The sequence below is a fragment of the Rhineura floridana genome, chromosome 1 (assembly GCF_030035675.1).
Source record: "Rhineura floridana isolate rRhiFlo1 chromosome 1, rRhiFlo1.hap2, whole genome shotgun sequence".
Taxonomy (NCBI): domain Eukaryota; kingdom Metazoa; phylum Chordata; class Lepidosauria; order Squamata; family Rhineuridae; genus Rhineura; species Rhineura floridana.
The window spans coordinates 160069968-160087225 of NC_084480.1; the positions used below are offsets into that span (position 1 = coordinate 160069968).

Sequence of the window (17258 nt, forward strand, 5' to 3'; positions counted from 1 at the left end):
GGGACAAGCCTCTTTTTTCTTAATTTCTCTCTGGATTTTGATACCATTGACATGGTATCTTCCTGAACCAGCTCTGTCAAATGGGCACTGTGGGCACTGTGGTTCTAGGCCTACCTCCAAAACCAAGTCTAGAGAGCAGCACTGAGGGAGTGCTTTCTAGCCCCCTGGCAGTGAAGCTAGCACTTGACCCTAGTGCTATCGAATATCTGTAGGAAGCCATTGGGAGTAGTCATTAGGAGATTTGGGGTCAGGTGCCCTCAATATGCAGATGACAGCTTTGTTGCTCTGTAGCCTGAAGAGGCTATGCAGGCCCTGGATTAGTGCTTATGCAGTAGTGGGCTGGGTGAGAAGTAAACGAAGCTTGGATCCTGGTGTCCTGGCTCCCAGCCAAAGAAGCAGACTCAGGACTTGGAGATTGGATTTTTCTGCATGAAGCTTTATTCCAGAAGTCAGTACAGGAACACAGCATCACACTTGAATCAGGATACAGAATTGGAGCAAACTAGCTATATCAGGCACGTGAAGGCATCAACAGACTAGTTGTCGCAACAGCTACACCTTTATATCAGAGAGGAGGAGGAGGAGGAGGGCTCTTTTCTGCAAGTGCTACAAGGCAGAGGCTTTTTCTCAGAACAGAACAAAATTGGCCTAATTGCAAGTGTCTCTTCTTCAGCCTTCGTGTCCTTGGAGATATGGTTATCTCTGGCTGACAAGTTGCTTTCACTATGCTTTCTCTAGGAGAATCCTGACTGTTTGTTATAGCTTCAGTTTTAATATGTAGGTTCAATACTAGGTCTGGACTGGGTGGGAGTGAAGATTCTTCACTGGCCGATTCAGGCAAAGGGGGAGGGTTCTGGGCTTTTCTCAGCAATTCTGTTAGCGGGCCCAGAGGCTTCTGGAGGCCTTTGTGCCTTCTTCATTCCTTTCATCAGTACTGGCAACCCCCCCCCAACGTCTGTACCCCACTCTTCATTCTCCCAAACTTGCCAAAGGTTTTCCTTGAAGCCCATGGCACCTGGCAAGACAGAGGCTCCATGGGTGAGTGGCTTTCACGTCCATGAAGGTGGCCAGTTGCCTCCCTGGACAGGTTTGCACTCTCCTCTAAAGGAGCAGGTATGCAGTCTGGAGATGCTCCTGGATCCAGCTTTGTTACTGGAAACCCAGATGGCCTCCAGCTAGGAGTGCCTTTTACCAGCTGCAGCTAATATGACAGGTGAAACCATAGCTTGAGCACAGCAGTCCAGGTATTGGTAACTTCAAGATTGGATTACTGCAGTGCACTCTGTGGGGCTTCTCTTGCAATTGGTCTGGGAACTGCAGTTAGCGCATAATATACTGCATGATTGTTGATGGGGGTGAGATCCAATCAGCTTGTTTCACCTTTGCTCAAAGATCTGTACTGGCTACCAATTTGTTACCCTGCCAAGATCAAAGTTTACTATTTACAAAAGCCCTTAACAGCTTGGGACCAGTTTTCCTGAAGGACTGCCTTGCTTCATCTGTGTCTACTGTGTCTACTCAACCATTTTGATCTGCAGAACGTGCACTTTACAAGGGCCATATTGGTGTTTTGTGCAGTTAAAAGCATCTTCAGTATATGTGTGAAACTGTAACTTGTGCAGCAAGAAACCATTTATTGTCAAGTCTGAATTTGTGGAGTCAGCAATATAAAGCTCATGGCACTGTAAATTTTAATATGAAATAATCAAAAAAGACAATGGCCAAAACCTTTTTCAGAGAATTAAAAAGTGCTGCACTACAGACTGGGTTTTCTATTATATATCAATGGCTCTTAATACATTTTTGTACTAGAAACCCTCTACCAGTTTGCCTGTTTGTTGTAAGCCCACCACATTTTCTTACCTTACAGCCACCATGTTGAATATAGGTGGGGAACTTGCGGCTCTCTAAATGTTGTTGGGCTCTCAACTCCCATCAGCCTCCAGCCATCATGGCCAATGGTCAGGGATGTCCAACAATATCTGGAGGGCAACGGTTTCCCTAACCCTGATGTAGAAGGATATGTGAAAGGCTTCTAAATTTAATCTGTGTGGTCCTGCATTGGTCCCATGTGGTAGAGATCTTGACAAGGCTGCACAGAGGAGAATTGGGCACACAGTTAGGTGTTACTTTGAAGTTTTTGCTTCAAATAGTCTGCAACATTTAAAAGGCAAACCACTTTTCAGTCTTATTTTTAAAATTTAAGCAGATTAAGTAGGTATCTTTTTCAGCATTTGATGTTTATTAACATAATTGTAAGCCGCCTTGAGGGCCTTTGGCTGAAAGGCGGGGTATAAATAAAATTTAATCATCATCATCATCATCTAAAAGTGAACTTGGTGGTCCTGTATTTATGTTTGGCAGTGAAACAGGGCCACCTAGAGACAGAATAGTTTCCACATACTTCTTCAATGGACTTCCCAGATAACAGCTCAACAAGGCCTTGAACATGCTTAGTAGCCCCCATCAGCTATGGAATGTTGAGGGTGTCATTTGGGGAAAAGAAAGGGGGGGAGGTAATTAACCTTGTTGAAGCTCTAACACGGGGTGGCTAATCTTTTTTTACCCTCCTAGGACTGCATGCCAGCCTGTGCACACAAGTGGTCATGATCAAAGTGGTTGTGTCTACACACCACAAGTCCAGCACACACAAACCCATACTTACTTACCACCAATGCAGACTAATCCAGGAACACCACTTTCTCCTTATACACACAGACACAGACCACAGTCATCCCCAATATAATGCTGGGCTTGGTGTAGAAGCATAAATTTCACCACGCTTGGTGAAACTGCCCCATTGTGGTGTTGGGCTGGGTGGAGATGTTTAAACCTCTCCTCCTAGCTCAGTGCTGTGATGGGGAGTGTGATGCCACTTCAAATAGTTCTACAGCATGATATAGCTGGCAGGTTCACCACCTGTGCCCTAACAGCTTATAGTATCCTGGAGGTGGAGATTAGAGTCCTGGGAAGCATGCTGTGAGGTTATTAAAAAACCCTTCTTCTTCCACTATTCCTTCCACTGTTCAGGAGAGGGAACAGGAAACTGGCGTGCTTTTTTCTTACCCAATCTCTACTCGACTCTATAGCAAAAATTTGTACTGTTAGCCAACCGTGAATATGTGTCTCTTAGCACTTTGGTTTGAAAAAGTTGGGCAAGAAAAAAACTAGCCATCCCTCCCCCCAAAGCTCTGGACAGATGGCAAATACAGCATATTTTTGCCGGGGATAGAGGTCCCCCCACTTGTAAGCCGTTATTTATAATAAGGCCTTGAGGACCATCTGAAAGTGTAGAAGGGGCTATTATTTTAGAAATACTGTTTACATTATATATGCTCAGATGAAATGAGTCCCTTTCTGTTCAGCCGCTCAATTTTTAGTAGTGATTTTATTTAATGTTTAGTGTTAATTGGTTGTCTAATAATTTTATTCGACTGTTGAACCAAAAGCAGGATTATGGGGCAGGCTGCCATGTCTCTCTCATCCTAATAGCTGATGGAAGCTTTACTATATTAGCATAACAAATAAATAAATAAAATAAATAAATAAATGAAACAAATTTGCTTAAAAATTTTCCTTTGTGTGTTAGTGAATGCTGATTATGAGAATATTTGAGACATCCAATGATACAATGTCTATGCTATTGGCTCAAACATAAGGTGTGATTAAGTGTTTTCCTGAGTCTGACTGCAGGAGGTTGCCAACATTTTTGACCCGGGGGCACATTTTGAATTTTGAGAGAGTACTGAGGCTGCCAGTCACAATATGGCTGCTGCGGAGGAGTACATCGCTGATTTCTCTCCTTCACACACCCACACCATGTTAACCCTGGTCCTATGGGTCCTGATTGTAGAGATACAGCTATTAAAGGCACGAGAACTCCGTTTTCCCCAATGCCAAACCAAAGGGTAGGCTGCCATACTGTACTCACTTAGCTGGGAGTAAGCCCCATTAAACACAAAGAGATTAACTTCTGAAGGAGACATGTATGCCATTGTACTGTACGTTAACTATACAGTAGCTTTATAATGAGTGCCTGGACCATCTGCATAGCAGAAAACAAGCCAAAGCCTCAGCAAAGCCTCTTCACATTTGCTCTTTGGGAAGGGAATCATTTAACATCCACCTGCAATTACTGTGGATGCATCCTAGTTACTAGTGAAAAAGGAAGGGCAAATTAGAGAGATTCCAAGGACTATTAGAAAATAAGACAGAAACAGGAACAGTGCACTAAAATGGGAGGGAAAAATAGCATCTCTTTAGAACACCAGGGATTCCTGCTACCTCACTCACTCACTTATCAGTCATAGTTCTGGCTTCACTCATTGACTAAAACCAGGCTGATTCATTTCATAGAAATTGCTTGGAAGGGTACCTGCACATTTTCTTCATAACTTTCTCCCTAAGAGGGCTAGAGACTTCCTTTTTTAAAAAAAATAAACGAGTCTGAGGCACCTGCCTTAGGTAGGGTTGCCATATTCCAGTTCCACAAATCCGGGCAGGTTAGTTTGCATATTATGCAAAGTATTTTCATATTATGCATATTATTTGCATATTAAAATTTGGATTGTCCAGTTTTGTTTTTGTGCCTAGGAATTACCACCAAAAACTGGGGAAAGATGTGAGAAATCTTTTTTTAAAAAGCAACATTTTCAGCCTTAAATGCCTAGACTCTAGTTTCCAACACTATGGAGTATTTATTGATTGATTAAGAGAATTTATATCCTGCCCTTTTGCTGTTAAAAACAGAGCTCAGCACAGCTTACAAATATAATAAAAACAATAAAAATACACAATCAATATAAAAACATAATAAAAACACAAAATAGCAACAAACATAAAGTAAGTCAGGGCAGCAGTATGGTTAACCTTTGCTGGTCATTGACCAAAATAAACTTATTTACATTTTTTAGTATGGTTAACCATTACATATACAATATATTTCAAAGATGTGGTGGGTGGAGAAAAACAAGAAGCCAAAATGTTAGGAAAAGGAGTCTTTCACACCACATGCTCAGTTCTAAATACTGTTGCAGCAAGTACTGTTTAAAGAAAGATTTAACAGTCGGGGGCGGCTGACGTTTTTATGTATATCTCGAGAACCGGACCACCTAGAAACTTAATTTTTTTTTAAATTAAAGCTGAGAATCCGGGCCACCTAAGGGGCTAGCTGGGCGCCGGGTGGCATGCATAGAATCCGGGTAAAACCCGGCTAACCAGGCAATATGGCAACCCTAGCCTTAGGGCATCAGTGGAGTCATTTGCAGGCACTAGGGTAGTGACCTCTCCTCCAGGCCATTTGCTTCCATGTCAGTCTTCCACAGATGAAAAGAACCAATGAAAAATTGCTTGCAGTCCTAGGACCAAACTAGGCAGGGTGTGGAAGAACCAATCTCCTGTTATTTTTGGTTTTGCTAAAATGCAGTTGGCATTAGGGAGACAGGGAGACGTCTTCCACTGAGTCAGACCCTTGGTCCATCTAGCTCAGTGTCGTCTGTACTGAGTGGCAGTGGCTCCCCAGGGTTTCAGGCAGGGGTCTCTCCCAGCCCTACTTGGAGATGTTGGGGACTGAATCTGGGACCTTCTGAATGCAAAGCAGATGCTCTGCCACTGAGCTATAGCCCTTCCCCATCTACACAAGGGTGCTTATGCAGATTTCATTTGGAACACGTTAAATATTAGACAGGCACTGGCTTTGTTGTCTTTTCAGTGTCTTCTGAAGACCTCCCTCATTTAGTGACCCTTTCCCACAATCTTGCTGTATTAGATGTTTTTTAGATGTTTTAATTGTTTTTTCATTTGTGTGTTTGCCACCCTAGGTTCTTTGGGATATAAATTTAATAAATAAAACACTGGTGGTGATGTGGGCCATTTTTCTGATGAAAATCACCCTCACCAAGCTGCTTTCTCGCTTGCAGGATAAAGATTTGGGGTCCCTGGTTCTTTTCTCTTGCTGAGAAAAAAGCCAAGTTTGCATCTGGGAGGACAAATGGCCCAAAGGGAAAGGGTTAAGCACCCTTGTCCTCCATCACTGCTCTAATCAAATTTGCAACCCCCACAGCTGCATTTCAAATAAGAACAGCAAACCAAACCATCTAGAGATAGTTCACAGCTCTCCTGGCATCATGTCTTGTTTTGCCCCCAGAATAACTAACTAGGCCAGAACTCAGACTTTGTATTCTGAGAACTTGGGGGGGGGAGCACAATAATATACAGAAGTATTCACAGGATGGTTCTGGATCCATTGAAACAATAACCTTTATATAATAATTTGGGCCTAGTTAACACAATTGTCCCTGTCATTTCCTTGCTATAGTGTCAGCCTTTGTCTCCTCAGCGACAATAAAGGCTGGAGATACAGGCCTCAGCAACATCCCCCAGACAACTTGGTCTGGCCTCCCTGATGGAGCTTTTTTCTTCTTCCTCAGGCTGGATGCAGGTGGTAGCTGGGAGCCTTCCCTTTTCAGTGAACTTTTGTGTTTGAAAGTCAAACTTTATATTTTCCTGTCACATTTGAACTTTACATATTAAAATTATATCAAATTTCAAAATGATCATACTTCTATTTTAGCTCAAGTGTTACTTCTCTTTTTGAAATACTATCTTCACATTAATTTTTATTTTATATGTCTTGGTGTAAAAGGAATTTCCTGTTGTCCTCCTTCTTTTCTGCTTCTTCCTTGCTTGCTTGACATCTCCTTCACTGTAACGGCTTTTTCTTCTTCCTTACCAGGGCAGAGCTTAGGCTACGGCTTTGTCAATTATGTTGACTCTAATGATGCTGATAAAGCAATCAACACGTTGAATGGACTTAAACTACAGACAAAAACAATCAAGGTGAGGAGGGTGGGTGGGGAAGCTATCCTTAAGATGAGTTCAAGAAAGGAAGGCAGATGTGAATATTTGAGTTCAGGAACCCTCCTCCTTTTGATGCACAATTGTGTTTTATCCACTGTGAACCTTCAGGATAGAACATGCTATAAATCTAAATGAATCAGGACAGATGATGGAAGGAAACCAAGAAAGTTAGAGTCTAGGAGACAAGATTACTAGTATTACTAATTATTATTGATACCATGCAATGAATATGCATCACACTTTACAGAGTAGCTATGAAAAGACAAGTTCCTATTTCAAGAAGCTTGCAACTGTAACTTCAACACAGTGAAAGGTTACAGAGGAAGAGGATGAAGATGGATGTGAGAGTACTCGGGAAGAGTAAAGCAGGACTTCTGGGCTCCCCAGGAAGAAAGCGACTTTTAGAGCTGGGAGCTGCTAGGGTTGATGCAAGAGGCTGATACGAAAAGCCCCTTTTTGATGACCATTCTAATTATGCCTTCTACTCCACTAGGTGTCCTACGCCCGGCCTAGCTCAGCATCCATCCGTGACGCCAATCTCTATGTGAGTGGCTTGCCCAAGACCATGAGCCAGAAAGAGATGGAGCAGCTCTTCTCACAGTATGGACGTATCATCACCTCCCGCATCCTTGTTGATCAGGTCACAGGTAACAGGAAGAGTAGGGTACCTACCCTGCCGCCAATGCCACTGGTAGAAAAAGACTGAAGCAGGGAGTGGAGGAAAGAGGAGAGAATTATCATTGTCCTGGGATCCTTCAGTCAGAGCAGGATGAGCTGTGCATTATTGGACATGTGCCTATAAGTACCTACAATGTTGTCAGTGAAATATATACGGTGCTCCTTTGTGGATGTGGTATCTGTCTGGATTTGTGCTCAGATTTATATGTCCTTTCTGTCACTCTGACCTGTTCTTGGTACATGGGCACAGGCAAGCAAAAGACCTGACCAGATCTCATGTTGTGGATCAGTGGAATTTCACCCTGATTTCATATGCATTATGAATATACTCAGAAGCACTCTTGCCTATATTCACATTTTTCAGAGCTAAATGTATTGAAAACTGGTTCCAGGATCGAGCCTTGACACCCATGTTCCATATTGTTGGTTAGATTGCCTTCAAGTCGATTCCGACTTATGGGCGACCCTAGGAATAGGGTTTTTATGGTAAGTGGTATTCAGAGGGGGTTTACCGTTGCCTTCCTTTGAGGCTGCGAGGCAGTGACTGGCCCAAGGTCACCCAGTGAGCTTCATGGCTGTGTGGGGATTCGAACCCTGGTCTCCCAGGTTGTAGTCCAACACCTTAACCACTACACCACACTGGCTCTCTGTTCCATATTACTCAGTGATAATAACCCAGCTGGTAAGATTGGCTTGTACTGCAGGGCTTTACACATTACATATTTTAGTGTCACACATAAAAATGCAAAGTGTGAGTGCCACCATGAAAAAAGAGGTATTAAACACTCATGTATTAGGCACGTGCAATCAGCCGAGAGCTGAGATTAGCTGCAGTTTCCTGTTGGGTGTGTACACAGTAGCAAATCTGGGTTTCTTACTTTGCAGTGTGTGGAATGGGACACTTCTGTGTGTGTAGAGATGGCGTGCTAAGAGCCACTTCATGAATGTCAATTTTCTTTCGGGAAGGTAATCTTTATATAGCAAGAAGTGTGTGTATTGTTTTAAGTGTACTACAGTTGTTTCAGCAGCCACAAGGTAAATTAGGCTGAGAAACAGTGATAAGACCAAGGTCACCCAGTGAGATTTGTGATGCCTATTCTCATTGTGCCTTCTGTTCTCAAAACAAAGGGAGAGGCAAGCTTCAAACTTGTGTTTGAAAATAACAAATTTTATGAAGATTGCTGAATGCATTTCAATCAGTAGTCTTCCTCAGGGGCACTAAAACAATGATTAAACAGACATTAAAATGAATGCAAGGGGCTAAAATACACAAGAAGTGTCTATCTTCATATAGAAGATACCATACTGTAGTACTGCGTCATCAACTCAGCATAATACTGATCAACATTCCTACAACACCCATTCCATTCTGACTCCTGCCCTCACAGGTGTATCCAGAGGAGTAGGCTTCATCCGCTTTGACAAGAGAATAGAAGCTGAGGAGGCCATCAAGGGGCTGAATGGGCAGAAACCACTAGGTGCCAGTGAGCCCATCACAGTCAAGTTTGCCAACAACCCCAGCCAGAAGACAGGACAAGCCTTGCTAACACATCTGTACCAGACCACAGCTCGGCGGTACACAGGACCCTTGCACCACCAGACTCAGCGATTCAGGTGAGACACCTTCCCCTCTCCTCTCTTAGAGGGCTGAGAGATCAGGTCCTTCTCCTCACCTAGTGCCTGGCAGTTGTCACCCTGTGCTTGAGGAAAAATGCAGGACTCGGATACCCAGCCTCATCGGTCACCTGTATATTAGGTCTGAGTGTCCATGAGTGTGGCTACTCCACGAGCAAATGCAAGGTGAGGATATGCTATTGAACCCCCTTCGCCTCCTTTTAGTGCCCTTATAGTGCAATCTCACTGGCTGTTCCTTAAGAGATTGCTTTCTGCAAAGCTGATCCTTTGGGCCTGAGCCTTGTGAATTGCTCTTGTTCTGCTCTGTACTCTTCCTTAATACACAGTGGATTAGTACACTTCGGGGACTCCTTAGCTCTATCCTGGACTGCCTCCTATTTTGAGTCAGTCCCTCGTATTTAGGTCAAATAATGGGGCAAACAGGAATGGTACAATTTATCGGCTAAAAATGCATTAATTGTGCTGAGTTTTATGGGGCAGGAAAAGACCAAGTTACGAGCATCATCATATCATTGCTATGCTGAATTGGGAAAGGTTTTTGTTAAGGAGATACCTGGCCTGCCATATTGTTATAGGAAGCTGCCTGCTGGAGCTACCATTTAGGCTTGAGTAATGCTCACCTGAAAACTGCTGGTGCAAAAGGACTGGTGGTGACAAGACCAGGCAGTTCCGGTGAGAGTGGGCCTCTTATACCTAGTTGTATTTTCTCCTGGTAATTTTAATAGCGGCTGACCCACTGCTCCTCCCCAAAAGTTGCTGCATCTCAGTGCTTGGTAAGGAATCATATAGCTGGAGGCTCACATACAGCTGGATCTAGAGTGTAGCCAGATTTTCATCAGGTGAAGATAGATATAGAGCCATCCTTCTCAGCAGAGCAGTGCCAGCATGTGCTATTTACCAGTTGTATTGTGTGCCTTCGTGAGCAATGGGTGAGGTCTTTGAGCATCCAAACTCTTTTCCTGTCTGTCTGAAACAGGGAAGGCCTTTTCTTAACTTGTTTTGGGAATGGTCAGAGCTTGGAAAAGTTCCTTTTTTGAACTACAACTCCCATCAGCCCAATCCGGTGGCCATGCTGGTTGGGGCTGATGGGAATTGTAGTTCAAAAAAGTAACTTTTCCAAGCTCTGGGAATGGTGATCTGTGAATTCTCATATATTCCTTTTTCTTTGTCAGCCTGTAGATGAAATGGGGAGGGGCAGATTCTGGGGGTTACCTGAAGGAGGCAGTGATAAGCTAGGACTGTACTAGTCCCCAGACAAGCCCTTTAGCCTGGTCACTTTTGAAAACGCTAAGCCAAACTGAAATAAAACAGAAAGGCTGTTTAACCTTCCCCCAGTTTACTTTTGAACGCATTGGTTGCACTTGAAATCCAGGTCTACATCACATGTTCAGCATCCCAATATGTTTTCTTCCATGTTTTTCATGCATTTAATGTGCTGAGCTGCTTCATGTGTGATATTCCCCACATGGCTATACGCAGGTGTAGAAAAACATCCCATGTACCCTCTGTGTGAGAAGATGGTGTACATGTCCATCATGGCTTCCTTATTCATGTACATATGGTAGAAAAGACGCATGTGATTTTCATATGTGGCAGCATGCATGGATTAACACAGCTTGCTTTTTATGCCCAAGCAGGAAAATAATAATGTATGATGGAGCCTTTCACTTCTTTTCCGAAGTTGCATTGTTTGGAACTATACTCATCACATGTTTGTTCAGACTCATAGACCACTCTATCACCAAGGCTCAGCAGTTGTTCATCCTCATGACTCTCTAGGATGACTGATAGCCATTTTACAACTGAAAAACCAAGAGTGAGAGATGATCAAGGCACCAGTAACCCTGTAGTTCCATAATTGAAGTGGAGCTTAAGCTGGGTGCCTTGAGCTCTTCATGTTGACCACCAACCAATTAATGTTGTCTTGTGCATCTCATGCTAAATAGCAGGGTTAGAACACTCCCTGCAGGAAATGGCTGTAGAACAGGGTGATATTTTGTTGCAGGGGGAAGGGAACTATGAATTGAGCCTCCGCAGCCAACTGGTGTGGGTGAAGAAAGGAGAGTAGTGGGAAGGTAGGATGTGTAGGGAGCTTGGGTAGACAGCGCTGCCAGGCATGATGGATTTGGGCATCAGCTGTGCATGTTTGATTCAATGGGAAAGACTGTTTGGATACTTAGAAATATATTGGGGCTTGTAGACATAATTATCTATGTTTGTTATGGCCGTTTGGACATACGTTTTGGGTGTAGCAGGGATTCATTGGGCCTAAAAACAATGGACCTTTTTTTAATATACATTTGTTGTCATTTTGGTGTTAGAGAACAAGAGACTGAGTATCTGAGACAATATCTTGTGCTATATTGCCTTCTGTTGCCTTTCAATTTTTCAAGCTCCTGAGTAGGGCAGTTCTTCATCTTTATCCCCTCCACCCACCCCAGTCATACTCTGTGCCCACTTTCAGCTGGACTGAGAGCCCATGGGATGCTCGTCAATGTCTGGGAAGAAATAACAGAGCAAATTGGGAGCATGCTATGGCAGCAGAGAGTCAGTTACAGACTGCTGGTCAGGCTAAGGGCCAAATTGTTAATGGTATTATTGCATTGAATGTGTCTAGTTTTTTACTTTTAAATAATAGCTGTAGGGGGACCAGTTTAGATCATGACCACAGCACATGGGGAGGATTTTTTTTACCACCTCCGTTCTGCTGCTTTGCACAGGCATCTGTGGCAGCTTCTCTCCTGGAGCAAAGAGCATGCGGGCGGGGAGGATTTTTGTCAGGACTGTGGCAAAGGGGAAGAGTTAGCATTCCCCCCCCCAACTCCTGCTCACCACAGGTTATATAGAAGTTATAAAAAAAAAGACTGAATGAAATCACAAATTTTATATATAGTCTGTTTTGGCCCTCAAGTGCTGCTGAGGCTGGGAGAGCTCCTTGAGATAATAGATGGTGTTCCAACAAAATCCAAAGCTCAAGAAAGTTCTTATATCTCAAGACAAGCCTGGAACCCTGCCCTCTTTCAGCTAAAGTTGTGAAGCACTTAAAGGGGTGGTTTTTTTTGCTTAAAGTTATTCACTGTGGAGCCACTGAATGCTCTATAATTGTACCTTTTGCCTTCTCCCATGGATAGCAAATCACCTTGGGACATTAGTAGGCTTATTCAAATTTCTGTCCTGAAAGATCTAATGTAAGCTGCTGCGACCAGGTTCAGAATCAGGTAATTCTTCCTCCTCTTTCTCAAAAACATCTATGGAGAATTTCCCCTTTGATCCTGTATTTACTGGATTTGAGGACTTGAAGCTGTCCTAGACGGATGATCCATGCTCAGGGTCATTATCAGAGGGATCATCATCAGAAAGGTCTGTGGGGCTAGATAATAACACCCTGCAATTTCTTCTGCAATTCATATGCAGACCTGTGTTAATGTTTCATTGTGTCATATTTGTCCATGATTGGTAGGGGCAGGAAAGTTAACCAGGTAGAGAGCAGCCTAACCACCAGGTGGTCTCTAATCATCTATAGTTAGACTTCTGTCATGGAATTGTAGACGCAAAAAATCTAGTGTCCCAGAAGACCGTGTGTCCCAAGTCCCTTCTGAAAAGGTGGGATCATCTACCTAGCACAGCCTTTCCCAACTAGTGGGCCACCAGGTGTTGTTGGACCACAACTCCCATCAGCCTCAGCCAGCATTGCCAATGGTCAGGAAAGATGGGAATTGTGGTCCAACAACATCTGGTGGCCCACTAGTTGGGAAAGGCTGACCTAGCAACTCTTCTCGCAGATCTGTTGGCACAATCTAGATCCATCAGCTATAGTATCTAAAAGATATTTTTATTGGAAAGGATACAATACAAATATGCTAGGAAAATTAAAATATACCAGGAAATATTGCTGGGAAATTAGCCACACCTCCATTCTGCTTGATGAGGAATTCTGCATTGCTGGAATGCTTGTATCCATTCATATGCACAAGCAGAAGATGCTGGTTTACTTGTTTGTTATTTGTTAGTGACCCGCTCCTTCCCTTGTCAGAGCCAATTTGGGTCCAATAGGCAGGATAAAATTTGGTTTGATTCTGTGGAGTAATATTGGACTGAATTATAGTTTTGGGTCACTTGAACTTCTTGCTCATACACCTCTGGTGCACTCTGCCCATGCACAGATGTTTTTCATAGACATGACATATGTATGGTGTATAACATGCAGTCACATGACACATATGCAAAAATCATACATACGCATGTAACCATAGATATTTTTTGTGTCTAGGCTCATTTATGACAGAGCTATAAAAGAGACTAATAAACATATATATGGGTCTGGAAAATGTTATGTTTCACCCATTTACATGCTCATGTCTGCATGTGCAAATTGGCAAAAGGTCTAGATTAATAGAAAGGTACCTCGTAAGTAAGGTCTGGAGATCTCTACTAGGAAAACACTCCTATTACTAAGCTATATAAGCTCCACATATTTACTTACATTTGCATCTTCTACACAATTGACCATTTGGAGTGTTTTTTGCCAGATTTTGCCTTTCTGCACAAAACCCTTTAAAGAGATGGGATTCTGAGAAACCATATATATACATAGTTGATGGGATGATAGAGAGACCGTGATAAGAACAGGACAATAGGAGGAGGGAGGCTGTAAGGAAAAATACTAAGGCCTGTGGCTTTGACCACTGGAAGCTCTGGCAACTCGGATGGTTTCAGACCTTCGCTAGCAACCATGAGGGCTAAATGCTTGCCTTAAAAAAAACAAACTATTGAGATTCCATAGCATAATGGCAATCATGCAGATTTTAAAGAAAATGAATAGAAACAAAATCAAGATAGTCGCTGCATAAAATTTGGACTTAGATCTGCAGAGGAAAGTAAGTCCTAAAAAGATAGATGGCGAGTTATAACTGTAAATAAGTTTGCCCTGTGCTGTTCTAGGTGTGTTTGTGTTTGTGTTAAGGATTAATTATTACCATAATCATCATCATCATGTTTGAAATGCAGACACCATTACCCTTAAGTAACTAATGCCTGCCCATTCCCCATGTTTCTCAGAATGCGAAAAACAGTTTTAAAAAAAAAATAGGTGGAGCTCCTTACCCACTGCTATTATTTTTCAACATTTTTTTTACTGTAAGATATTAAATTCCTCCAGGGCCTCAAAGTGTATTTGCACACATAAAAAAGGCAACCTGTGCTAGCCACAGAATCCATGTGCTGCCTTTCTGCTGCACCAATAACCAAGCCAGATGACCTCGCAGAACCCTTTTGTTACGAGATCGTCTACTAACAATGGCCTCTCCTCATCTTCCTCTTCCTCCCACAGGCTCGACAATTTGCTAAACATGGCATACGGCGTCAAGAGGTAAATAGCCTTCCAAAGCCTACACTCCTCGCCACTCCCCCCTCTCCCTCCCCACCTTGGTCCACAGTACAAGGCTGGATTTTAAACAAGGTGATTGTCAACATAGCCCCAGAGGCAAGAGCCTCTCCTGCTGCCTTAACAGCCCTCTCTTCAGTGCAGCCGCACTAGTCCTTTTAGAAAATGAATGTGGGTGTCATGATTAGACAAAACATTGGTAGAGTCTCCTAAGGTATCCAACTCTTTTTTCTTAATCATTTGAGCTCTTTTTAAAAGAATAGCATAGACAACTTTATTTTTGGTTGCTTGTTTGGATGTTCCCCTCCCTTAATACTAACCTTTTATTTTTAATCATCCCCCACCCTTTTTATTTTCCCAACTTCCCTCAGTGAGCATGAGAGTTTGAAGTAAAAGCTAAAATGATAGAACCCCTCCATCCTCTGCCCTAGGCCTGTGGAATTTGGGCTTGTGTGTCTTGGGGACACACTGTAGACTTCCATGCTTTCCTTTTATTCTGTTTTGGGTTTCGTGTGAGAGAAGGGCTGGCTGCTTTGCTCAGATGACTGGCTGTTCCTTATGATTTTGGTCTTGTGTTTATTTGTTGTCACTGTGTTGGGTGCTTCTTGGTTTCATTTAGTTGTTGCTTGAAGGATAGAAATTACATGGATGCTCCAAAAGTGAATTGGGAAGGTGGAAATCCAATGGGGAGAGAGATGTTTTCACACAGATGTACGGGCAACTCTGTGAGAGTGAGAAGGCTGTTGACAGATTTGAACAATTACTATTTATATTTATATCCCATATGTACTTAGAAAGTTCAGAGCAGCTTCTGTGGGGCTCTCCGTAGTCTCCCATGTAGGCACTGAGCAGGTTCATTCCTCCTTAACTTCAGCATTGGGTGTTCCCAGACCAAAATTCCTAGGCCCCTAATTGAGTCTTGTGCTTCATTTTTAGCTTGTACTTAAAAGATGTATGAGTAGTCCAATCTGCCATGGAGATTTCTGGCAATGTACAGGAGCCTCCTCAGATGCAGCAAGGAGAAGTTTGACTCTTACACAGTACTGCCTTATTTCATTCCTTACCTGTCCTAGTGAGATTAGAGAGGAGAGTTTTTTTAATCAGATAATTTTTGAATGAAATGATACAATTCTGTGCATGTCCGAATAAATGTGCATAGGATGATTGCTGCTGAAATCAAGTAAATTTGAAGCCCCCTGCATAACTTGTATAATTTATTTGGCTCACACAACTACTACACCTGGCTTGAGGCTGAAGAGCTCCTCCATTGTCAATACAATCACTCCACCCATATTTGGAAAGTTAAGTTGCAGCAGCAGGCAAACAGTTCAGCCACAAAAATTGTGTGTTCTGGATCAAGAACAAAAATTGCAGCCCAAAGATTCAGGTTATCAAATAATTTCTATTTTACTTTATTTCAGAGACTGGGGTTATAGACGATAGGGAGGAAGGAATTGGAATGCAGGTGGTCACCAGCAATATGACAGAAAACATTAACTGGGAGGAGGCGGGGTGGGGGTGGGGGTGGGGGTGGGGGAAGGCATAGGAATGTGTGTACTAGACCTGTCCCTCATCCTGTTCCTAACCTTTCATTGGAACTATTTCTAAGATATTCTTTGCTACCATGAAGTTCATAACTTGGTGTTTGTTTTAAAAAATGGAAATTGAGATTTGCATTATGCCAAGTTCTGCATCAATTTCAGTGCTTGCATGATGAACTCATTTGTGCACAGGAAAGTCACAAACTTCTCTATTATAAGCTGTCCCCTTGCATTTTACTTATGAGGTTACTTAGCTACTAGAGTCACGAAACCTTAACATCAGACAGGAGATCTGTGGCACGCTTGAAGGATGACCCAAATTGGGGAAGAGTCCAGCCCAGGCAGCAATATTCTTGAAGGAGTGTGAGTTAAAATGTAGCTAACTCACCTCACCTAAACTTGCTTTGGCAAGTGGGGGAGATTACAAAGGTAGGTTCATACATTAGATGCAACCTCAAGATTCCAGAGCTTCTGCCATCTTCCTGGTCTAGATAACAATTTTGGTAGAAACCACCTTAGTGATCAGTGCCCTTTGGAGCTGAGATCTGTAGGAGTGAACTGCTGGTGCCTCTCCTTTCCCCTGAGAAGTAGGCAGCGCTGTTCCTAACCTCTCCATATTGCAGTGAGCTCAAGCTGGTAGAATGCCAGCCTTACACCCAAAGTAGTCCTCTTTCCTTGATCTCCAGGTTCTCTCCCATCACGATCGACAGCATGACCAGCCTGGCGGGAGTCAACCTGACAGGGGCCTCCAGTGCCGGCTGGTGCATCTTTGTGTACAACCTCTCCCCAGAGGCAGACGAGAGTGTCCTGTGGCAGCTCTTTGGGCCCTTTGGGGCAGTCACCAACGTCAAAGTGATCCGCGATTTCACCACCAACAAGTGCAAGGGCTTTGGCTTTGTCACCATGACCAACTATGATGAAGCAGCAATGGCCATCGCCAGTCTCAATGGCTACCGATTGGGTGACCGAATACTCCAGGTTTCCTTCAAGACCAGTAAGCAACACAAGGCATGAGCAAGGGAGTGGGTGAGAGAGATGGGGGAGGGGGAGCGACAAGTATGCTGGAAACAGCCCTCTTCCCCAACTCACCACAAGAACAGAAATGTTCATTGACTCAATGTTGCAGAATATTAAAACCGCCAGACACCGTGATCTTCTTTGGG

General features: G+C 43.2%; 1 protein-coding gene across 7 annotated transcripts in view; it reads left to right on the forward strand.

Moving 5' to 3' along the window:
• The window catches only part of ELAVL3 (ELAV like RNA binding protein 3), an 86944-nt gene that overhangs the window by 67619 nt on the left and 2067 nt on the right, over positions 1-17258 (forward strand). For 3 of the 7 annotated variants that reach the window (XM_061640461.1, XM_061640440.1, XM_061640442.1), the window contains exons 3-7: positions 6734-6837; positions 7352-7505; positions 8925-9150; positions 14501-14539; positions 16782-17089. In XM_061640461.1, coding sequence (XP_061496445.1) covers positions 6734-6837; positions 7352-7505; positions 8925-9150; positions 14501-14539; positions 16782-17089 — 831 coding nt within the window. Of the gene's footprint in view, positions 1-6733; positions 6838-7351; positions 7506-8924; positions 9151-14500; positions 14540-16760; positions 17139-17258 lie in introns of those variants that run through there. The other 4 variants (XM_061640451.1, XM_061582091.1, XM_061582081.1 and 1 more) reach the window with 4 other exon arrangements.